Source organism: Phycodurus eques, chromosome 12, assembly GCF_024500275.1.
Source record: "Phycodurus eques isolate BA_2022a chromosome 12, UOR_Pequ_1.1, whole genome shotgun sequence".
NCBI classification, from domain to species: domain Eukaryota; kingdom Metazoa; phylum Chordata; class Actinopteri; order Syngnathiformes; family Syngnathidae; genus Phycodurus; species Phycodurus eques.
Genome location: NC_084536.1, coordinates 15,502,341 through 15,528,603, shown reverse-complemented (window position 1 = coordinate 15,528,603; position 26,263 = coordinate 15,502,341). Strand labels below are relative to the sequence as shown.

Genomic DNA, 26,263 nt, shown 5'->3' with positions numbered 1-26,263 from the left:
GTGTGTGTGTGTGTGTGTGTGTGTGTATATATATATATATATATATATATATATATAATATGTATATGTGTATATATATATATATATATATATATGTGTATGTATATATACGTGCACACAATTTATATATGTGTGTGTGTGTGTGTGTATTACCGTAGCGTAGCGTCTCAATCTAACGGCCTAGTTATTCCGCGTTTGGTGATGCTTGTCCCATACAGTGGCTGTATTTTCAAGATGACAGACTGTCATGGCGCTCCCCGACTGGGTCACCACTCTTATGTATCAATAAATATAGAATTCTTTGCTCACGAGATTATTAGCAGAGGTCATAATACATATCTAAACGCAGACATTGATTTTGACCAGTAAACAACTAAAAATGCTACACAGTGACCCTTTAAGGGAAAGTTGTTTGGTTGTTTTAAATACACAACATGTAATTATTTTTGTTTGTTTAGTTTGACAATAAACTTCAACTGGGTGTGGCATTGAACATTTGAAGCCTCATTTTTAAGGAATTGTTGTGGCTCTATCTGCCAAACTTCTGCATATTGTGTTATGACTTGCAAGTTTGCGTGAGCTCGAAAGTAAAAAAATTGTCCGAATGACCGCTCGTACCTCATCACTCGTATACCAAGGTACCACTGTAATTGTTTTCATTTAAATAATGTCAAACGAAAAATAAATCATCATATTGTAATAATTCAATTCCAATATGTTATGACAGTATTGAATTATGTTTAATTAATTCCAACATTCTCTTTATCTTTTTTAATTATGGTCTTATCGTGAGGTATTTGGTGTCCGTTTTGAAATAAGTTCACCTTACCAAATAGGGTTCATTGCTCTATAAAGGGCTCAGCACTTCTTAACAACATTAGCGCTGATGCTAACACAAGAGTGTATGGGCTATCTACACTTTTACAAAGCGCTAAATTAGGTGATTGTAAATGGGCAGTTTTATTTTCCATATTGATTTTTTTTAGCCACAATTGCTACATACTGTTCCTTTTAATCACAATGTGTTTTGTGAGTACATTTCGAGTATTTAATGTGTCGATTTATTCACCTTCCACGTTTTGGTGCCCTCCCGTGTGAATCTGTGCATGAGCTTGAATACATCATGGACTCCAGGGATGTCCGCGCTAATGGAGGCTGAGGCTGTCGCGCTCGTATTGATTGCTCAGACTTCCAGATTATTGCTGTGAAGAGTGACCAACAGCAGCCCGCGGAGGTAAAATAAATAAATAAAAACTTCACCAGCCGACAAGAGTCCGGCTGCTCTACTCCGAGGAGCAACACGTTTAATTGTTTGTGGTGTTCTCTGGCCCCTACTGCTGAGGGCCCTTGGGGGATGGAGGCTAGAACAGGCTCTGACCTTTACAGCCTCATTCACACGTGGACTGGGAAATGTATCAGTGATCCTTCCTTCACAATGGCTCCAATTACCGGACACCAACAAAATCGGGGCTCTTATGTACTGGAATAAGAACAGTTTATCCTTCAGAGAATAAAGTGCAGTTTATGAAGCAGACTCGGCAAAAGTGGGCCAAATACGCAAACATACGGATATCGCTGTGGAGTAAATGACTCCTCAATAGTCAAGGTAAAAATCTGATTATATCGCCATGGCTTTTATGCCGCAGTATTGATGCAACAAGGACTACAGGCCGGGAAAAAAGTCATCCTGTGTCGGTATCTGAGCGCATCAGCATTCCGCCGATGGTTTCCAATTATAATGAATATTAATGGTTGTTTTCTCATACATATTATTCTCATAATGACTCTACAAAGTAAATGCAGCCCTCCTACAACAACCATTTATCATAACTACGAAGCTAAGCAGTAACACTGTCACCCACTAAGGAGATAAAGCCATCAGCCAGTTTATTCCCTTGTAAATCCAACATGTGAGTGAGTAAATTGCTGTTTATTGAAGTAAATTACTGTATACAGTATGCTTTTAGAATCAAACCATCCACTATAAACTATCTGCTATACATTTTATATTATCGTATTAGCAAAATTATGTGAAATGAATAGCATGCTGAGGTAAAAGACTTACAGTCTAATCATTTATGTTGACTAAATAAAAATGGGATTGTGTGTAAGTGCTGGACTATTTTTTTTTTTTTTTTTTTTTGGGTCCACACTTCTGTCAAATATCTTTTCCCTTGGGGCATTAAAAAAAACAGCAGAGGAGCCCGGCTCAATCCTCACAGACATTATATGTGAGCGACTGAACCCTGTTTGGGAATTGGTAAAGCCAAGGGAGAAATAGACTTGGAATAGAACACCCTGGCAAATTCCATTTCACAACTGAAGTGTTCTACTTGTGAAAGATCATTCGGTTTGGAGTGAGTAAACAGAAGGGACTTCATCGCTCTCAATGACTCGTGTGTGTGTGTGAAAGCTGCGGATTACACCCGATCAGGAAGGCTTGGCGCTGTTTGGAAAGGCGAAAGCCTGGCAAAATGAATGCAACTTCAATTGTGGTGGCGTCTGATTTCCTTATGTCAGCCGGCTGTGAATGGATCTTAGGACACATGTTAAGGATTCCTGCAATCAGTGTTTCATTTGGATAATAAAAGTTTGCTGCGCCTCTCCTTTCCCACATGTGAGGGTATTACAGTAATTATACTTTAAAAAACACTGGCATCAAAGAACGTGCTATAGTAGATGAAAATATTTTGGAAGATGATGAAAATATTTGGAAGAGATTCTGACGTTCTTACACAAGGGGTGTAAAGAGATGAAGAACATGAGAAGGGAACAAGAAGACTATATTCCGGATGTTTCGTCAAGTAAGCAAAATAAATTCAAAGTAGCGTTGTTGCTAAATTAATGGCTAGATTTAAATGCAACAGTGATAGCTGTATTTTTCCGAAGTGTGTATATGGTCACAACTGTGATTCCAGTAAAACATATGCAATTTGACCTTAATACCGTTCCACTCCAGTCTAGCAGGAGGTGCCAGGGCACATGGGAAGAATTTTGACAAAGATTTAGATTCTTTCAGGATTCTTTCTTTCCATTTTGAGTGGAGGCACGGCTGCTTTGAGGCAGATTCAACAAGGTAATTTTTGTACAAAGGAGATCTGCCTTGGCTGATGTCGTTAGGATGTGACTCTCAACTCTCTGAGAAAGGTGTGAGTTTAGAGTTAAATACCCCAGGGGCGGGGCGTAGGAAGAGGGAGTGCCGACTTGGAGAAGACCACGCCCACCAGCCTGAATCTTGTCAACAAATTTGAGTAAATAGGAGTGTTAGAGATTATTATTTGAATATCTAACTTTGTACTCTCACGCATAGAATCATTATTTAAAAAGAAGAAGAATCACCTTTTACTGTCATGAACATGCATGCATGCACGTGAAATTTGTTCTCTGCATTTAACGCCCCATAGTGAACACATACACATGTTAGTGGAACACACTGGAGCAGGGGGCAGCTGAAGCGCCCGGGGAGCATTTCGGGGTATCAGTGTCTTGCTCAAGGACACCACAGCCGTGAGTCCGGGGATGTTGGCGGATGGTCCAGTTGGGGTCTTGAACCTGGGTCCCCCACGGTGGTAGGCAATGAATCTTAACCATTGGGCCACGGCTGCCCAAACTTAAACTTTAAACTTTGGTCGTGGCAGATGGGTTGCTTATTGTTCAATACAACATTTTGTACTGTTTGATTTCAAATCATGAACAGCTTTCAAAATGCAGAGGACCTGTCAAATGCAGAGGACCTGTCAAAGTGAGAATGGGGACACAGACACCAAGGCATACATTTGGAATATTTCGACAGAGTTTGCAAGATATAAAAACAAACATTTTATCTTCTGTTAACAAACATCAGAGGCACGTCCACAAGTTCTGGTGTTTGCAGTTCCTCTCAACGCGAGTGTGTGGAGCGTCACGCGCATCTGGGGACATTAACCACATAGTCTTCCCCAACCATTTGGTCCGGGAAGGGATCTTTTGAAGACAAGAATCAAGATTTGACGGGAAGCTGCTAATTAGGTTAAGGTCCACTTGACGTGCACCAGGCCCTGTCCTAGTCGCCGTCTCACAGCAGGGCAGCGTGGAGGAGTGGGGGTTCTCAGGTGGTCGCTAGTCTCTGTGACGCCTCAAAGTTGTGGCGTGCATGTCCGCTACATCGTATATCAAATCAATTTTCCTCATTAAAATTAATTGAATGCTACTAATCCATTCCAGCCCCTCCAACAATACTGCAGATATTTGCTACGTGTTTTTACATCAGAAAAATAGCATTTTATTGTATAAACAGTTAATAAAGCAATACAAAAATAATTTCAAAAATCAGATGGTCATAGGATGTGTGGCTTTAAGGGGCATGGCCTTGATTGGCTGAGTAGGTCAGCTGGGATAGCTTAACTCACACGTAATTGGTTTGTACGTTACCTCACTCCTGCAAGGCCTGTAATTCTGCGCCGGTTAGAGTCGAAGGAAAATGGCACTTTATGGAATGAAAATGAAGAAAAACCATTCATCGATGCCAGCATGAGCGTGTACTCGAAAATGTTCATCAGTCAGAAATACATTACGTTCAGTCCACATTCGTCCAAAAGTTCAGATAAAACACTGCACCACCATATACAAATTCAGTTTTGGTGTTACACCTTTTGATATACAGTCATCATGTCACATCCCAAAAGATTTTTACAAACATAACATTGGTCATTACCATTGTACCACTACTGATGCAAGAGGTACTTGCGCGAGGCCAGTTGCAACTTGTGTGGGTTTGTCTACATATGTTCTCCTGCTGCTTTAGAAATGAGCAACAAACAACATATTCAAAGTATGCGACGAAGTTGAGCTACATACAATTCTCGCTCTGCTAGTTCAGAAATTACACCCAAAAAGTTGTTTGAAATATTATTTTAGTTGTGTAGTGAGGTCAGAAAACCAGGTTGGCCAGTAGCCAATTTCTATAAACTTTTTTTTTTTCTTCTCCTGAAGTAATTCTTTCGCATATGTTGGTTAAGTAATTCAATGGCAATGTCTTCCTCACCGTACAACAGAGTGCGCATGTGGCGTACGGGTGTGTATATCGACTTTTGTTATATCAGTGTTTGTTTCTCAATGCAGTGTGTCAACATGTATGCGTGGAAGTATATTTCCCATCTTGTCCCTATGTCCCCTTTCCATGTTTCCAAAAAAGATATGCCAATGAAATACTAATTGTAATGTACAGGTATTGCTATTTATATAAGAAAATCCCTTGGGGCTCAGTGTTGGTGAGAGTGACCATGTTCATGAGGACTAAAATAGACGCACACAAACAGAGAATCGGAAGTTTTCTATAATGAGTGGAATTTTTTACACAGGGCTGGCATGGGAGCATCTGCGATGTTATTCACGTTTAATTCACATCACGGTGTTGTTCTGGCGAGATCCCGAAAGAGTGAGAGTGCTTTAGGAAGAGACCCTACGTTGTTGGTGTCGTCGTTCCAATTGCGTTACGCAGCCACAACTGGAAATGAAAACTGGATTATGTTGTCCGTGCATCCACATCGAACTGAAATATAAATAAAATATTCATCAAATTCAACATGATGTGTATTGGATTATAATCACTGATTATAATCCCTCTGACTCTTGACTAGATACTCTACCTGGTATAAAATGATCGGTATGTGGCAAGTTACTTCCAAAATGTATGCATATTATTTATTGCTATTCACTTTCATTTGAAAGTAACTCACCATATTACGTAAGTGTCTCTGAATTGTAATATGTTACACCACTTCTGCTTTAGGTTTGAATTAAATTACCCAAAGCAATAGCGGAGGTGCGTGTTGTCCATCCATCCATCCATTTTCTGAGCCGCTTCTCCTCACGAGGGTCGCGGGCGTGCTGGAGCCTATCCCAGCTGTCATCGGGCAGGAGGCGGGGTACACCCTCAACTGGTTGCCAGCCAATCGCAGGGCACAAACAAACAAACAACCATTCGCACTCACAGTCACACCTACGGGTAATTTAGAGTCTCCAATTCATGCATGTTTTTGGGATGTGGGAGGAAACCCACGCAGGCACGGGGAGAACATGCAAACTCCACACAAGGCGGGGCCAGGGATTGAACCCGGGTCCTCAGAACTGTGAGGCTGACGCTCTAACCAGTCGTCCACCGTGCCGCGGTGTGTGTCGTAAAATGCTAAAATGCAATTTTGGTCCATCTCGTTAGACATGACAGGGTAGAGAGATGGATGGATTGTTTGACACTGTAGTAGATGGGTAGGCAGATACTGTAGATAAATGATCTCAATGTTTGAAGATAAGGATGTCCAGATCACATTTTCCAAGTCAATTGATTTAGAGCATCTGCTGATATCGAGTCCTAATCCGATACCTCAACAATGCATTAAGAAAAGAAAAAAAAAAAAAAAAGAGAGCACATCCAAATCATCTTAACTTGACTTTTTATTATTCACAGGAAGAAAGCCCAACATGATACCTTTTTATATGGCTTTAAGTTTAGTGCAGCAGTGGTTCAAACCAAATAAGCAAATAAAATCTTATTATAGCATATCTGTGGTTCAGCACAAAATAATGATACAAACAAAATGCATTTAAATATCCCGTCTTAAATAAACAAAGTAAAATCAAAAAGAAAATCTGAAATTCCACATAGTGCAGTAACAACATAAAGATCTTAAATGGCCAATGACTCAATTTCACACAGTGAAAGATTGTAGAAGTAAAATTTAGAGCATGTCAAACAACTCCACGTCAAACAATGAATACCAATAAAACAGTTGTTTGGGTAATGTAGTTCTCTTACTGTGTGTCACCTAGACGCAACGAAATTGGGCAGTACCTTTGTGTTGTTCCGCTTGATGTGCATCCCTCCTAATAGATGGACGCATTTCATATACAATAACTCCTATTTTCTTTTGTCAATCAAATCACCGCATAATGCTATGTAATGTGCGGTCTCCCGTTTTTGGTTCATGTATGAAAAAAGAAGTGCTGTACAACCGCTCTCAAAAGACAGCAGCTTCAATAAACGACAAGCAGTTTTGTTGAATCCCAGCATAATTTTCTGCCTCTTGTCCTTTTCACACCACCACATGAACCTGAAACGTTACATCAATATAACGTAATATAAAACTAAGATAATGCTGTTCCATTTGGCATATCTTTGTACCTGAGGATTATTTTTACCATTAAAACTATACTGTTCAGTCTGAAAATTTGGTAATCGGCCCCCATTTCCGATCACGTAATCAAATCAGGAAAACTCGATCAATATAGGCAGCTAATTAGCAATGTGACACATAACTGCCATCTTTGTGCAATTTTATAAAAAATAACCATGGAATGAGGCGGTACGGTGCTCGACTGCTAAGCACATCTGCCTCACAGTTCTGAGGACCTGGGTTCAAATCCGGCCTCGCCTGTGTGGAGTTTGTATGATCTCCCCGTGCCTGCGCGGGCTTTCTCCGGGTATTCTGATTCCTCTCACATCCCAAAAAACATCCATGGTAGGTTAATTGAAGACTCTAAATTGCCCATAAGTGCAAATGGTTCTTTGTTTATATGTGCCCTGCGATTGGCTGGTGACCAGTTCAGGGTGTATCCCGCCTCTCGCCCAGTGTCAGCTAGGATAGGCTCCAGCACACCCACGACCCAAGTGAGGATAAGTGATACGGATAATGAATGAATGAATGAATGAACGTGGAATGAGCACCTCAAACACCTCTAAAATCCTCCATGGCAAATAAATTCAGGGGGGAAAAAAGCAATTGATTACTAAAGTCCATGACCTATTCGACTGCCCACACTTCTCATGAATAATTTTCCATTTGTGCTATTTAAGTTGCGTTTTTAGGCAAAGTGATGCTGTTTGAAACGTTACGTTAATTTTGACGGGTCCACTTGGGGAATCCTTCAGAATTTCGGTCCATACGACCTTATTGAAGGATATTTTTAACAGAACATTGTCAGCCAATCTGAGAAGGGTTCCCCGAGTAGCAGAAAAAAAATGAAAGGATCCAATAGGTGTGTTGAGAAATAATGAAATTATACTGTATACTCTAATTTGAAGGCGTATTTGACCAGATCTTCTATAGGCGATAGAAAACAAAAACGTTGCCCAAAAAGGGCAATTTTTTTTCCAAAAAAACCCCAACAACTACTAGAAACTAAATATCTCCGGAAGCCATCATCCAATTTTCAAAATTCTTGGTGTGTTGTAATCAGGATTGAAGTGGCCATTCCAACCAGACAGACTGTCATTTTTTGGATATCTTTTCACATTGCTTCTCCAATCACTGCAGTTATTCTCGGAAATTCACTCTTTGTGGCTGGGCTCATTCCCTATACCCCGCATATAGTGGGGGTTCTCTCTATTATTATCTTTGATGCAGCACTTGTACTGGATCTCATTTAGGTTCACCCTGACATGGGATAGCAGCATGTATTGATGGAGAACACCTGAACCCTCGCTGAAGGCAGACCCCGCCTGCTATGACAGACCCATCAAAGCGGGGACGCCTGTCTTGACTGACTCAGCCTTGAATTGCGCCTGCCTCTGAGAGCTGAGACCAGCACTGCGTTGCCCACTGGCGCCCGGCCAAACTGGCACAAGTACTATTGTCCTTCACTCCCACCTCCCGTCCCATGCTCGGTTTCCTGCTATTCAGTTATTTACAGTAACTTTGTATTGCAACGGTACTTGAGTTCCAGTTTATGTTGCATGCATGTGCAAAAAGAGACAATGTATCACGAGAGAAGCTCTTTGTTGTTAGGGTGCCATTTCTTTTATTATTGTTATTTTTTTGTCATGCTTGCCAACCATATGACACAGTGCTTGTACAGTATGTCTTGGACCAGACTTTTGAACAGTCCCTGCATCATCTGGTGTAGCTGTCACATCCACAATTACGTTATTGCTGTCTCACTCACAAGAGCAAGAGTGTCAGAGCTCTCGGAGCCAAACAGATGGAGCTCGTTGGCAACAGACGGCATGCAAATCATGGATCATTTGATTGGAGATCTTATTTAATTATTCGACCAAGTGGCTGTCTTGGAGAGCTTCAATTCATACCGTCTTGTGTATGATAAGTGGAAGCAACTGTTGGGATAATCAACTAAACATGAGCGTTCCAAAGACTGGAATTGAAGTCATACGTGCTGTTAAAAATGTGTTTGGGTTTTGCATTAAAAATCATGCACAGGAAAACAGCCTTGAGCCTTAATTAGCAAATGAGTCTTGATTCAACTATTTGGCTTATCCTTGCTAAGTTTTATGTTTATGCTATAGTGAAGGTGTTGACGAGGGGGCGGCAAGAGTCACGACTAAATTCACTTAATTTCTCAACTGTTCCATTGTAGTATCACTAAAGCAGAAATCTTTTATTTATTTATTTATTTTTACAAAACTGGGAGAAAAAGTGAGAACTGGAGAGGCAGCTTCAACAATGTACCAAATTAAAATCATGTCAAATGAGAGCAAGGATTTCAAGTAGGGAAGTATATTAAATGAAACATTTAGTGCTGGCTGAAACGGTGAGCAGGAAAACAAAATGAGCTGTATTTAACATTCAAGCATATTGCTGAGAAGTGACAATCGCTGATCTCCATGGAGATCAATAATGGCGGCAGAATCATTGTGTAAAGTGTCTCCAGGTTTAATGCAGAGAGGATGTCATTATTATTTTCCTTCTCCTAATGACCATCATTATGCACGGACACTGATTGAATTCCATTTGTTACCTACGTTTGAGCCTGAGTGGAATAATTACCATTTAAGTGTCTCGATTAAAATGCATGCACGGTTGTTCATATTCACACAATTTTTTTGAAACATGTAACCAAATTATTATTATTATTGAAATACAAAATGCATCATATTTAGCCAAGCTTTAATTCCATTCTTCATGTTATTTGATGCAAGCATTTCTCATCCATGCCTTTTCCTTTTTAAAACAGAAGTAAAAAAAAAGAACTGTTGCTATCAGTGCTGTGCACTCTCTTACATTTTAATTAAAATGGATCTACTGAAAAGACTAATCAATACAAAACACTTTTTCCATATTGATTTGTAAACCAGTTCTATCACATTCAAAATAGATATGTTTTAATGATTGCAAACATTCATTTCTGAACACAGAGCGACATCTGATTTTTTTGCCAATTTCAACACATTTTCCCAATAGGAAAGAATTTAATTAGAAATAATCCCTTTCCCTCCACAATGATAAAAACCGTATTGACGACACAGGCAATGTTGTCAGTAAAGTAAAAAAAAAAAACAGTAAAAATAAGTCCCACAAGTGCAAAAAGAGGTTAACCACTACTACTGGTAAAAGATATACAGAATAAAACACTCTGCTTCATTGTAAAAGACACAGGTGTAATGCAATGATGATTTGTATAAAAACAACGCAGTTCATGTTAACTTAGTAACGACGTAATGGTGACCCTGCAGACCTACTGCTTTGAATGGGAGTCTTTTCCAGTGAACACGTGTCACAAAAAAAAGTTAAAGAAAAAGCTACATGCTCAGAGGTAATTCTTTGATGTTTTAAACTGAGGTCTTGTACGATATTGCTGACGTCAATTTAGGTCAAATTCTTAATTGTGCAACTTAAGAGGTTCTACTGTATTCCAAAGTACAAGGTATTCAAATATTACTTGAAATCCTCAATTAAAGCATGGTAAGGATAAAACAATATATGTCGTTCTGTACGATATAACCCTCTATTGTTTCTATAATTATTTTGATGTGTGGGAGATTGGGTTAGCTTTGTCGCTACTGTAGCATCTGAGACAGTAACACAACAGTCGCTTTTCTATTACGTCATCCGTGCGCCTCGCTCTCCAGCCGTGACCAGTTAACCCACGCTCAATCCAAATGTTACACGAATGGAACGGTTGGATTAAGCGTTGGTTGACGTGCTAAAGAGGTGACGATTATGTGACGCTGGTCACATGTGAGTAGAGTTCAATAAACAGGGTCTGTGCAGTGTGCATGCCGTCCAAGAGAGTACGAGTTTTGGGTTTTTTGTCTGATCTTAAACGCCCTACACTAACATTGTATGAACAATGAGTGAGGGTTATAGTGTATCTACCAACGTTACGACTTTGCGGTAGCATTTTTACTCCACAAATACTCATTTACGGCACTACTAGAGGAGCAGGAATTTCGAAAACATGATGGACGTGGAGAAATTAGCGGAGAACAAAGTAACAGAAAAAAAGACAGACAAGAGGTAACCATAATTCAACTGTTTGGTTATAAAAAGTCAGACAAACACAGCAAAACGGTAACCTGCAAACATATTGACAACAAGTCGTTATAGGTGACACAAGCACATCGAATCTCTTCTAGTACTTGAAGACACGACAGCGTGAAATTGCGCCAAAGCACTAACATGACACCAAAACCACATAGTGATGAAAGGGGGGGGGAGTACAGTACATGGCACAGTATTTTAGCAGTGCTTTAGCAGTACATAGATATAGAGGTCATGTCTCAAGCTGGCAAGGGTTGAACAGCTTTTCCTTTTTCTCCAATTGTGAATCATTTACTAATGATAAAGATGATGTCATTGAAGCGTGTCACAAATGAACCGTCTGCAAGCCTGAATTGTTACTATCACCACAAATGTCCACTTTATGCTTTATATTTCAAATGGGATTGCATGAAAGTCAAATACTGTGTAATCAACACGGTTACTCTTCACAACTTTGCAGATGCAAAGACGATTGTGATTGGTCTGTCCCGAGACCGTCTCCACCCCCATGTATTTTGTTGAATGCAAAAACAGTGTACAACCAACAGAACATTTCTATTTTCTTGATGTGTTTACTACAAACCTTAGAAAACAAGTGCTCGGTTAAGTGTAGTAACCATGAGCCAGTGTAATGAAGTCATTTTGGTATCAAATACTGCCCCAAATAGAACAGGCCCTCAGCAAAATATGTATATCCATCCATCCATCCATCCATTCAATCAATCAATCAATCAATCAATCAATCAATCAACCTACCATGCATGTTTTTGGGATGTGGGAGGAAACCGGAGTGCCCGGAGAAAACCCACGCAAGCACGGGGAGAACATGCAAACTCCACACAGGCGGGGCCGGGGATTGAACCCCGTTCCTCAGAACTGTGAGGCAGACGCTTTAACCAGTCGCCCACCGTGCCACCGCAAAATATGTAGAGTCAAACTAAAATAATCAATGTCGAAAACAGAAGATTAATTTGAAGTCCTGCTCTGTTCACAATCCAGCTGGTGCACACCCATTTTCATACGTCACCATCGAGAAGCTATGAGACTTCCCCAGAGGATACATCAGACGTCCCTCGATTTAAGACCTCGACGCTGGATTATGACACTTGAGGCGCTCCTTATTATGGCGGTGTGAGAATAACTTCTGGCTCGCTTTCAATATTTTGAGGAGTGAGGAGCTAGGAACGTTGTTGTTATCAAGAGGCTTGGGATGAGCCCTTAATTCTGACAGTTTAGAGAAACGTAACTTTGATGTCATTAATCGTTTCTTTTTACAATAAAGAGGATATTGATCAACTAACAGTTGTCTTCCTATCATCGTCTTAGCAAATGCTACAGTACAGTATATTATCTGTCTTTACACTGTTAACAGGATGGCATTTGGTGAATATGCAGAAGGCAAGTCTATCCTCAAAGATAAGAAAAGCAGAAATGCTATGTGAATCCATCTGACGACGAGCGGCCAGAAATCCTCACGTCAGCCTCGTTTTTAGTAAAATATTGCCGCGCACTTGGGGCACCGCTGCTAGTTTGCTGCGGGAACCCACCACATGTTGATTTCAGTAAGGTGTCTGTGCTGTTGTCAAAACTCTTGATTGACGATTCATCGACCTCAAGCTATCACCGTCATTGCGGAGTGGTAAAGTCGACACGTGAGCTCGTCAGTTAAGCCCCTATTTTGAAATTTAAAAAAAATGTGCATGAGAAAATCATTACACTGACCCGACAGCCACACTGATGCTAACACAAAACGTATCCTTCCTGGTTTATACTATAAACTATACTATAATTATAGATACCTAAAGTGAGTGACATTTAATGGAAGTGACAGTGGTCCTATTTGTCACACAGTGTACACCAAAGTGACTTTGAAGCTGCTATTTTAGGGTAAAATTGTTACATTTTGTTGCTTTAAGGAAGTGAAATCCCACTAAAGCTTGCCACTTCTAATCTCTTTTACTGCTGGTCTAGTCAAGTAATGGAGTGGACTTTAGTACCTGTGTTGCAGGTAAATAGGGAAACACATTTACTAAAAATGACCCTATTCCTAGATATAGAGCTCCTATAAATAAAACAGTCTCGTCTGAAATGTGAGTCAAAATGAGATTTGCTCTCACCTAATCAATCAATGACAGATGACTGCACTTGCACGTGCACTAAAAAAAAGGGGGGGACAAATGCAGAAATGCGAGTGAACAAGTTGTAGTTTTGTGCCAACAGTAAGACTTCCTGGCAATTTATCAAAGTCAGTGGCGCCGAGCGGCGTGCCTGCGTGATTGTAGTTCACAGCGGACGGAATTGAGGCACAGCATTGAAAGGAATGTTTATGCCCTCAGCTGTGGCACTGTCAGCCTTGTGGAATTTACTGTAAATCACATTGCTTTTATTGCAAGATTTAGTAGCTTATCCTCTGTGGGCTCTATTCACTGCAAAGCTTGGCCCTATTAAGATTTCAAGTCCTGGTAGATGGGCACACTTGGATACACATCTTTAAATAAATGTCAGAAATTACTATTTAAAGACAAAATCATAGTGTCTTTTGTCTTATTCAGAATTAGGAACATTGTTGTTTGCCTCGTATGAAAAAACAGAGAAGGAATTTGTACCCGGCAGTTGGTTTCACTATACTATACTATTATAGCAATTATAGCATCAAACACTATACTTAACAAAATATACACATTAAGGATTTATACATAAATGTTCAAAGAACATTGTTAAGAAATAAAAAAATGTCTACAGCTCCTCCTTAAAGATGTCTTCTCTTGAGTGGATGCAATGTATCTGTGCTCATTATGGCAATAGTTGAAGGGGAGAAAAAAAACAATCAGATTTAGATTAGTAGTTGCTAATAGTGAATTAAAAAAAATCTGATCTTGAATGATGAACTCTGATTTTGAAAACGAGTCATACTGACTTATTCACAAGATGAATGAGAGATCACGCAAACCTCTAATAACAATGGAAGCCTGCTTTTGTGACACAGCTAGAAGAGCATTATTGTCGGCATTTACTACATACTACATTTGTGGTAGGATTTCCATGTTCAACAATGGGGGGAAATTACAATTGAGTATCGATTCATTATGTTTTATCTATGATTTGTTTTTGGAGAATATCTCTCTGTACAGAACTGCAGTTTCGATGCCTGCGTCAAATCATCAGTGCCTCGGGTGGTTGCTGAGAAGTAGTGCTCTCCCTTTTTGCCTCAATTGCTTCAAGATGCGATCACTTCCACACAATTAGCAGAATTCTTAACGGTCACTTAATCAACTAATCGATTATTATGCCCATCCTTTATTATATATATATATATATTTTTTTAATTCAATGTTACAAAACGCTGAATGTTACTCACTTAAGTGATCAAATGTGACATTCGTCAGGTTGTGCGGAAGCATAATTGAAGTTCGCAAAACACCAATTACAAATATCCTCTTCAAATCGTCAAGCTTTTGACGTGTTCCCGAGCAGGATTCCAGCTTGTGATGGACATGAACTGTGATCTCCGAAGCCGTATGTGCGGGTGTCGGCGTGATGTGTGCGTTGACGTGCCGTAGCAAGGGTTCAGGGAGGCAGCTGAGCAAAATAATTTAGAATGTCCTGCCTGCTGACACAAGGACAAAGGCACCGTCTCAACATGCCCATATGAGGAAGCAGACAATGGCTGTGGCTACACCTGGAAATGCACTGCTGTTGTTTTTCACCGTGACCTCTAAGCCCGGCCGAGATTTCCACAGGCTGCTCTTGTACGTGCGGACGTTTGCTTCGGCCGTCATTGCACTGTGAATTAATGTACAGAGGCGCAATGTAATTATTCATTTTTTTACAATCTGCTGCTGTACTGACCGACATCCAAAATACTGAACGCTCAAGTGATGTATACGGAATTAAATCCAACCTTTTAATAAAATAGAATCTACGACTAACATGCACACGGAGCGGCTCTTTGTCTGGAGTAGCCGCATGAGTGGTGTCCCGCCTCATGGGTCGGATTTCTCTGAAGACCTCATCGAGTTTGAATTAGCATGGTGCAGCCAGGGGAGTGGTGGAGGTTGAATCAATGCATCACTCTTAGGGCCTTGGCTATGGATATGAGAAGGCATAATGGGACTTTTGGTGCCGATGCTCATATCATGTGTCTAACCAGGGTCTCCCTGCATTGCTGCCCCAAAGGAGAAGAGATTACCTCCCTCTGTCAAGGCCGCCGACACGTAATGAAGAGGTGGAGGCACTGCAATGGCCCACTCTAATGTGACAATGAAATAAATATTGAATAATAACACAGTAACATTTAGTCATATGTAAAATTGTGGCCACCTTTCTGTCGGAGAGTATTAAAAATATATTTCAGCACAATTTTCATTTCAGTACCTGTACTGCAAATATGTGTGTTCTGCATCCAGCAACCATGTGTAAACAAGAAAATCTATTTTCTCATTTTATCATGCTCATAGAAATACAATAGTGCAGACGCACAATATTTGTTTCAATGATACTACCCTTAGTTTCATGTAGTTTGTAAATAAGACACAAAATAGCTTTGTGTTAGAGACTTTGGGCCTAATTTTATAAAGATCCCAAATACCGGACACTAAATTGTGTGTTCATTTCAACATATATACGAGTTTTGCGATCTTTTACTAAGATCCCAAATAGAGGGCGTGAATGGAAATGAGCGTAGATGTGACGTTAATTATAAACCTTCAAACAACTGCTACTTTAACACACACGGAGCAGCAATACATACAAACAGCATACAACAATACTCACAGGCGTATGTTGTCTCTGCTCTGTGGGAACGACGACGATTACTGCAGATCGGTTGGGAACCTTCCCTGCCACTTCTTCTTTCTGTAAATTGCACCGCATCTTTGCAGTACACCTCGGTGTTAGTCGGCATGTTGCGACACAACATGGTAAGGCACTGTTAAGGTGTGCAACTCAAAATTAGGTCTTGCCTCTATACTGTAAAAATAAAAAACAATTGCTTAAACATCTGCGCTATACAGGGGCACGAGCGATGAACTGCTATATAGCGAGGGGAGCAGCAACACACAAACAAAGCATACAACATGACTCACAGGCATACAGTGGATATTAATTAAAAAGTCTACGCCCCTTGTTCAAATGCTGTTTTTTTGGTGTGAAATAAATTACTGTCAACGTGAGGTATAACCTGTGCAACTCAATTGGGAAAAACAGAGGTGAAGTAAAATTAAACAACTTAGATAAAATGATTGCACAAGTGTGCACACCCTCTTAAAATGGGGGCTGTGGCTTTGTTCAGAATTGAACATAAGTCAAACATGATTTCCAATCACATTCGAATTCCTGTTAAATGGGAGCCAGCACACACCTGCTGCCAAAAGTGCCTCTGATTAACCCCAAACAAAGTTAAGCTGTTCTAGTAGGCTTTTCCTGGCTTTTTATATTTTTATGTCTATATATATATATATTTTTTGTTTGTTTGTTTGTTTTTTGCCTTCTAGCAGAAGCCTGAAGGTTTTGTGCCAATACGAACTGGTATTTGTTCATAATTTCCTCCATCTTGACTAAAGTCTCAGTTCCAAGATGGGTGATTATGGATTGTAACAATAGAACAGATTTATTACAGGCTTTACTTTGTTCTGAGAGCCATAAATGTTTTCATGTCCCCATGATGCAGAGCCAGTTGAAGTCCTGCGTCCAGTACAGTGTATGCACACGGTTGTAATGCAAATATTAAAATGTGAAAAAGCCTTTCAGGCGAAGTGTTGTCATGATCGAGGCTCCTTGTGAAAGCGCAGCTCATTAGCGGCTCTTCTTTGAATTTGGCTCTCTCCTGCAGGGATCATGCGCAGTGTGCAGAGTGCCTGCCTCCCCTCCAGTCGGCCGAGCGAGCCAGCTGTCCAAGGGCTTGGAATTCCAACATGGCAGAGGCACTGGTCAGTCTCGCTCGCAGCAACTTGGAATGCTCTCCGATGTCGAGCCGCGGCTCCGGCAGCCTCTAACGCCCCGCGACCAGCACCAGACCGCCGCACTCGGATCGATGCTCGCGTAAAAGCCCGCAGCCGCCCTGTCACCTACACAGGTAAGCCTCATCCTCCCTCCGTCATATATATATATATATATATATATATATATATATATATATATTATTTTTTTATTTTTATTTTTTTTCTCCCCACGCGATTCTCCATCTCTGTTGTTATCTATTCGATTGCTGTGCGTGTATATGCAGCTTAAAAAAAAAAAAAAAAAAAAAAGCATTGCATGACAAGCCGACGCGCTGCAGAATGATGACGCACGTCTGCATTTAAATAAGTTTGAACAAGTTTGTGCACGTTGATTTTAAAACCGAGGGGGAAAGCGGACGCAAAACGTGCCGCGTTAAAAAGCGTCGGGATGCTAAGACTCCGTTGATCAACTGTTTGCAAGTAATCTATTGCCAAAAGTAAAACAGGAGGAGGAGGAGGAAGAGGGGTGAGGGTGGGTTGGGGGCTATTAGGCTCTTCCTCGAATGGGCGCCATGAGGAACGTGTGTGTCTCATGTCATCCTCAGTATGTCTCATCCAGCTCTTGCAAGAAGTGTCACACTCCTGTGCAGCCTTCTTCTCTCTCTCTCGCTCTCTTTTTTTAAATACAGCGTCATTCTCCTTTGCATGCATGCACGTTGATTTGCGTGGACTCAACAGGGAGCCCTGCGGTTTTTTTTTTTTTTTATTTTTAATCGTAATCGTTTTGTGTGTGTGTGTGTGTGTATGTGTGAAAGTTGTGAAAGGAGATCTAGTGTGGCTGCAATGAGAAGCAACCCATTGGAATTCCACCTGGTGAACATTGTGAATCTGCTATCTTCCTTCTCTCGTTTCCAGGCGTGAAGACATGCTTACTAGCACCAGCTTTTATGGTATGTTCCTCTTTTCAAATTAATATCTGTTATCTCTGCTGTTCTATTTCATGTTGTGCCTTTTATCGCCATACAAGAGGATTGCATTTGTGTATGTGTGCATGCAAAGTCCCCCCACCCCCAATTTATTTTTTTTCAAATGTACAGTATGTGACAGTTGAGACCTTTGCGGAAAGTCATGTTCCATTTATAATCAATAGATGTGACACTATCAATTAGGTTCCACGTACAGCCCATTAGGAAGACTAAAGGACTAGAACCACGTTTAATTATATTTCTGCTACTGCTGCAATTCAACTTTTCCTTTCTCATTTTTGCTGGAAAACACACCATTGTCATGTGTCTCACTTATTCAGATATAATTAATGTACATTCATGTATAGAAGACATTTTAATGCAACCGTGGGGTGTTTGTCAAAGCACAATATTTTCATGAAATGTGCTTTAATTGTGAAAAGTGAAGTGCATGGTGTATTTGCCTTTAACATTTAAACAAAGGCTCAAGTTTGTGGGGGAAAAAATCGTTTAATTTATCCCAATTGTTGCATTAAAGCATATGTGTTTGCTAATTAAAACAAACAAAAAACAAAGCAGAACAGAACGCTGACTGGAAAATTTAGTCACGACAGAAAAAGTGTATCTACTCACATGTATTATTTTTGACACTGTGATACATACATTACACGTTCATACATATACATGCATTGTATAGTTTTTGGCATGCAGTTTTGCAAAGATACATAATTAAAAAGGCACAACCCTATTTTGCTGATTTGACTGTGCAGTGTTTCTGAGAAACCAGTAAATGGGAAAAATACAAAGACACACACACACACACACACACACACACAAAGTGAGCATAAGTTGTGTACTTTAGCAAACAGTCTGTCCTAAGTGAACCGTGTCCACCTCCATAGACCAAACCACTTAATTGTATTCAAACATTTCATTTGCATGTTTCCGCCTGCTTCTGCAGAGTAAATTAGCATCATCAGCAATGAGCTGAAGTATGTTTTCATTCCTCTTGAAAAAAAAAAAAGAAAAATAACAGCATTCCAGCACCCGTCATTCAGTGGGGACGTGGAAAAAAAAGTACATCCATTATGTTGGAGTGTTTAGTTCTAATGTGTTGTCATAAAGTGGGTTTTAAATTTGTTGTTCAGAATTTGTTTCCCCATGACTTCCATATTGAGACTGTGCAGGTGATTATTTGTACTTCAAAAATGTCATTACAGTATCCACATTTTTTTCTACACTAATTTTGACCAGCATTTTGCATTTAGTAATTGGACGTATTTCTAGAATGTTAAATATACAATTTGAGATCAAGGATTAACCCAATAACGTCAAGTTAGTGCAGTGTATGCCAAAAATAAATATATATATTTTTGTTATCCCAATTATTGATTACTTCACAACACACACAGCAGCTACAATATTAATGAAGCACATTATCTAATTCCATTTTTGTAAAGAGGATAATGCTCAATTTACGAGTAGATTGACACTGTCAAACAATATATTCATTATTGCAGTGGTGCAGAACATGACATGACTGTGTTGGACATGACTTTTTGTATTGTATACCTTTATTTATTTATGTAGTGCAGTTCCACACCACTACAAACTACAGCCAGAGTATCATTTGTGAATAAATTCTTGTTTTTTTTTATATAGGCATCATTTTCAATTCAGTTATTATGTTGGGTGCAATTAGACTGCCCATGTGTACCTATGAAGTGTCTAGTGAGCACACAAGTACTGGGGTGGTTTTATGAGGGTCCCTGTAGTGTTTATAGGTGACAGGTCCTTACTTAACCTCGCTCAGGCACCTCCAGTGTGCATGACAGCTGTGGCACATCTGAAATTAAGATATTAATCCAAGTTGTTGCTTGATATGAAGCTCGGCAGCGTAATGTGATGACAGACCGCTCGCCCCTTGTTTTCATCTCCCACTCTGCTGAATGTCACACACACATTCACACTTTCAAACAGTGCAGCTGAACGAGAACAAGAAGCGGATAGGAACGACTTTGAGTATACCTATTACACATTTGGTGCTTTACCAGTCTTGTTTATATAGTCAGAGAAGAAGAAATGTGATTCCCCCACCCCCCACCTCCACCCCCTTCCTATCTGGGAGAAAATGCAGCTTTATTAACTTATTTATTATTTATGTACAAACCTGCAAAGTGCAACAATTTTAAATTCCCGGAAATGCTTTTAATGAGCACAATGTGTATTGCTTCACCTCACAGTGGTGACCACATGTAAAGGTCGTCAATCATTGTTCATAGCTGTAGAACTGTGCTGCATCTTGTTGAGAAGTGTTTCTTATATTTTGCCCCTCTCGTGTAGCTAAATAACCAAATATTATAAAAGCACTACGAGAAAATATGTCAGATTTAAAGCATGTTATATAGAAAATGTACCCAATGGCCACAATGGTCGGTGCACCTGGGATTCAATACAGCAGCTATATAAAAGAAAAAAGGTGTTAATTGAATTATATTTTCATGACTATTGGTGCAGTTTTTGCAATAGTGTCGAAAATATGATTAACAAAATGCACACACCAGCGGCATTTTTTGGTATGTAAAGCTAATATCCAACACAAGAGCTGGATCCAAATGTATTGGTAATAATGTCATATGCAGCCGTACACAATATTATTAGCCGACCCTTTCTTTCTTAAATTTCTTATTCCTTTTAATGCCTGGTTCCACTAAAGGTATATTACCTGAAGAATACAATGAAAAGAAAACACGGAATGCCTAAAAGCACTGTTCTTGGTAGTAGAATGCCATAGCAATCGATGTAAGATTTCGGTTACGATCAAGAAAACGGTGGAAAATGGATGGATATTAGATTTTAAATGAAACTCTTATGAGCTATTTTTATTGTCATCATTATATTTGTCCAAACAAATGTATATTTAATTGAACCAGGCATTAAAATGGAGAAAGAAACTGAAGAAACCAGGGTTGTCTAATATATATCTATATTTTTCATGACTATTTATTACCGCAGTTTGGCACTGGCATTATGCAACCATCTAAAAAATGAGCGTATTGTCAATTGATTTACCTCTCTGATAATGTCAATCAATACTGAGCATTATCTTTGTAAAGACCTTTTTTTTTTTTAGTAGCTTTTGTGTACTTATTGTGTGAGCGTGTGGTGCTTTTATTGTTCAAATATGCGATCATAGATGAGTTACTGTATTATATGCGCATTTGATTCCCCTATGACTTGATTGGCACGCGTGTTTCAGTGCAGTGTGTGAGCCCTCTCTAAACGATCAGCCCATAATGGGGAGTGTGTAACACCATTAGTGATGGTGTAAATTGACAGCGCGGGCCCACAGCGTCGCTATAAGGGAGCAGTAAACATCAACACTGACACTCCATGTATGTGCACTAATGGTGACAAGGAAAGCCGGCTCGTGATTACCTTGTGGAGTTAAAAAAAAACAAAAAAAAAACACAGCCCCTGGGATCTCGGTGTTGCTGTTGTAAATCAATACAGTGTTCATCTTTGGAGATGGATCTTTTTGACATGAAGCCCTTTGACTACATCGTGTGGGATCAGTGCAGGATTGTCATTTTTAAGCACAAGATGTTAAACGCCAGCTCTCCTCATTTTCATACAAAAAGCAGAGAAAGTCCCCAGTGGGAGCGTGCCACTCCACAGAACGGGCATCAATGTATTCCTCCCTGACTCCTCTTCGTTGTTTCCTCCTCTCTATTCCACCTTGTTTCTACGTGGCGGTTGTTTCCCCCGGTGGCCGCTCTCCATGTTATCTCTGTGCACCCTGACAATTCCTGCAGTGATCTAAAGTTGGGCCGTGTTAGAAAGTGGAGGCAGCTGTCTGTTGCTACACTGAGGGATGTGTTTGCTCTACTGCGAAGATGAAGGACCGTGAATCCTTGACATCCTCTCTTTCTAACCCCTCTCCTCCTCCCTCATCCTCCCACCATCTCATTTAGACACATCCAACTGTCCGCTCAGACCTTTTTCCTCTTTTATTTGTTTTCTGAGTGACAGCACAGAGTCTAAAATGCATCCTTTTTTTCTCTTTTTTTTTTTTAACCGTGCATATGTCTCAATGTTGTAGTCTCTCTCAGAAGAAACACATTTGATTTAGATTTAGGCAGACAAAGCAAACCAGGTTGCCTAATTAGTCATTCTCGCTGCATAGTTTTGTTGATGCATTGTTATACTACACACTCCATTCTGGGACGCTTAGGAAACGATGCAAGTTGAATTCATGTGTTTCGGATTCAAACCATCAGAAATCCTTTATTAACTATTCAAGTCATATTTTTTGTAGGTATATTAAAACTACACAATCCTTTGCAGATCGATACTGTTACCTTAGCAGGAGTCAGTTTTATAGCTATTCCTAGAATGATTTGTGCGTGTCTGTCTGTCACCGGCACTATTTATGCTGTCAGTATGCATTGGGCTGGGTGATAATGGCCTAAAATTCTTACAACAGTATGAATTTAATTGCGTCACATTAAGGGTATATATCACCAATATGAATTTAATTATAAAAATTATAATCAAGATATTTCTGAATGGGTGGTATAGTCCTTTAGAAAAGCTGAAAATAGATGAACATTTAAAAAACTAAGATAGTTATTTTGAGGACATTTATTGTGCAGAAGTCAAAACAAACACAAATAAATTTTTTATTATTATGAATAATTAATGTATAAATATAATTTTGACCGTATAGGCCCCTCCTCCTGGTTGACGTACGCGGTAATGGACTCATTCATTTCCGGTTTTTCGGGTTGTCGTGTGTGCTCACTGTAGCTGTTGTCAGCGGCATCTCTTCTAAAGTTAACAAAATAATTTTAATAAATAAATACTTCCCTGAAGTTCACCTAGTTTTAAATTGATCTTTTATCGTCCGTCACATTTAAACTTGGGCAGCTATTGATGTTATCAACAAGCATTATCCCGTTTTGCCAGTAGACTCCAAATTTATACAGTATACTGCATATTCCGTATATACTGCGCACCCCTAGGTATGCACCGTTGAAGAAGTTGTTAGTCAATGTTGTTGGTAATCCCTGATCATTTTAGTGCTAGTCATTAGCCAGTATGCTTTCCGGCTACATCATACTGTATGTAGTTCTCATCCGCATGTTAAAATGCCAACTCCAACCCCAATTCCAATGAAGTCGGGACGTTGTGTTAAACACAAATATAAACAGAATACAATGATTTGCAAATCATGTTCAACCTATATTTAATTGAATACACTACAAAGACAAGATATTTAATGTTCAAACTGATAAACTTTATTGTTTTTAGCAAATAATTATGAACTTTTAACATTTTATGGCTGCAACACGTTCCAAAAAAGCTGGGATTGGTGGCAAAAAAGACTGAGAAAGTTGAGGAATGCTCATCAAACACCTGTTTGGAAAATCCCACAGGTGAACAGGCTAATTGGGAACAGGTGGGTGCCATGATTGGGTATAAAAGCAGCTTCCCTGAATTGCTCATTCACAAGCAAAGATGGGCCGAGGTTCACCTCTTTGTGAACAAGTGCGTGAAAAACAGTTTAAGGACAATGTTCCTCAACGTACAATTGCACGGAATTTAGGGATTTCATCATTTACGGTCCATAATATCATCAAAAAGGTTCAGAGAATCTGGAGAAATCACTGCATGTAAGCGGCAAGGTCGAAAACCAACATTGAATGCCCGTGACCTCCGATCCCTCAGGCGGCACTGCATCAAAAACCGACATCAATGTGTAAAGGATATCACCACATGGGCTCAGGAACACTTCAGAAAACCAATGTAAGTAACTACAGTTCTGCGCGTCATCCGTAAGTGCAACTTGAAACTCTACTATCCAAAGCAAAACCCATTTATCAACAACACCCAGAAACGCTGCCGGCTTCTCTGGGCCCAAGCTCATCTAAGATGGACTGATGCAAAGTGGAAAAGTGTTCTGTGGTCCGACGAGTCCACATTTCAAATTGTTTTCGGAAATTGTGGACGTCGTGTCGTCCGGGCCAAAGAGGAAAAGAACCGCCTGGACTGATATGGATGCAAAGTTCAAAAGCCAGCATCTGTGATGGTATGAGGCTGTGTTAGTGCCAATGGCCATGGGTAACTTACACATCTGTGAAGGCACCATTAATGCTGAAAGGTACATACAGGTTTAGGAGAAACATATGCTGCCATCCAAGCAACGTCTTTTTCATGGACGCCCCTGCTTATTTCAGCAAGACAATGCCAAACCGCATACTGCACGTGTTATAACAGCGTGGCTTCGTAGTAAAAGAGTGTGGGTACTAGACTGGCCTGCCTGCAGTCCAGACCTGTCTGGACTGCCATTGAAAATGTGGGGCGCATGTGGGGCGCATTAAAAAATGTGGGGCGCATTATGAAGCGTAAAATACGACAACGGAGACCCCGGAGTGTTGAACAGCTGAAGCTCTACATCAATCAAGAATGAAAAAGAATTCCACCGACAAAGCTTCAACAATTAGTGTCCTGAGTTCCCAAACGTTTATTGAATGTTGTTAAAAGAAAAGATGATGTAACACAGTGGTAAACATGATCCTGTCCCATCTTTTTTGGAATGTGTTGCAGCCATAAAATTCCAAGTTAAGGATTATTTGCTAAAAACAATAAAGTTGATCAGTTTTAACATTAAATATCTTGTCAGTGTAGTGTATTATATAAAATATAGGTTGAACATGATTTGGAAATCATTGTATTCTGTTTTTATTTATGTTTAACACAATGTCCTAACTTCATTGGAATTGGGGTTGTAATTGTGTTGCTCATATTGTACTGAGCAGCGAGGACAGAGATGTGTATACCGCTTCCCGATGTTGCAATAAGTTCCATTTGTGGTTCAATGGTAATCATGAAATTTCCCACTTTGCCAACATCCAAAGCAAATTGTGGCCTCAATCTTTTGGATTCTCTCTGATCCGAAGAAATGTAAAATTTGCTTTGGTCTGTTGCAGTGATTCCCAACCTTTATTGAGACAATTTTACATGAGAAGAATCAACCCCCCCCCCTCAAAAAAAAGAAGTCACATAAAGCATCAAAACTGAAATACATACAGTATATTCTCATTTTAATTTCCTCACAAATTGACTTATTCAATGTGAAATGCTGTTTAATTTGGCTTGTTTGTCCTATTAATAGAAAGCTGAATATATTCACAGGAAGCCATGACTTATTCTGTTATATGAATGCCAACAGGTGGATAGCTAATGGAAGAGCATTTAATTTGTTTGCCTGTCACTATACGTCGCTGGCATAGATAGATGAGCAAAGATATATTTGTAGTTAATAGCTAATAGTTTTGGGACCAATGAAGTGGAATTGGATAATTTTCCGCGGCACCCCTGATGATCTCTTAACAGCACACTAAGGTGACCCTTGGTTGTAAATCACTGGTCTAGAGTGACATCATGCATGATTGGTGGTCCTAGTTTTATTTGTGCATCTTTTTTTTTTTTTTGGGTGCAACTTTAGAGGCGTTTTTTTTCTCCGAAAGACACGCTGGAATATGTTGCTATATAGATTTATGCAACATTTTTGTAAGAACTTACTCATACAAAATGACAGTTTGGCCACCACCAGATTTTTATTTTTTATTGATTTATTTTTTTTAAATGTCCCCATACTGAATGACTTAAGGGATATTCCACGGTATTTCTCTTTTTATTCTATTTTAATTGCACATTAGCCTGTCATTGATAATGTGTTTTCATGCACTTTATGAGCGTGTGTGCGTCTGTTTCTCTTTGTGCTTGTCACCAACCCCCCACCACCGACCACTCCCCCGTAGAACCACCTTGAGGGTGCACAGAATGTCTTGTTCCCTTTCTGTCTCCTTGTATTTGTTTTTATGAGCGGCTAATCTTTGCAGCACACGTTCCATGATGTTATTGCCATCTCTGCCGTGATGTGTAGCGTGCTTACACATGGTCGGCTTACGCATTAGAGCAACATGCTTGTAGTTCACATTGTAGGGCTGCTTTGTTGTCGCCACATTGACGCTTCATCTCGTTTCCTTTACTTGATATGTTTCTTCATCTCAAAAGGAGTCAAGGTAGCTGAATGCCTACT

General features: G+C 39.8%; 1 protein-coding gene across 1 annotated transcript in view; it reads left to right on the top strand.

Annotated features, from left to right (window-relative positions):
* Positions 1-17,163: 17,163 nt before the first annotated feature.
* fign (fidgetin) overlaps positions 17,164-26,263 on the top strand; it is a 36,437-nt gene continuing 27,337 nt past the window's right edge. Inside the window, exons 1-2 of the mRNA XM_061692819.1 lie at positions 17,164-17,325; positions 18,007-18,141. Coding sequence (XP_061548803.1) covers positions 18,117-18,141 — 25 coding nt within the window. The 5' untranslated portion in view covers positions 17,164-17,325; positions 18,007-18,116. The remainder of the gene's footprint in view (positions 17,326-18,006; positions 18,142-26,263) is intronic.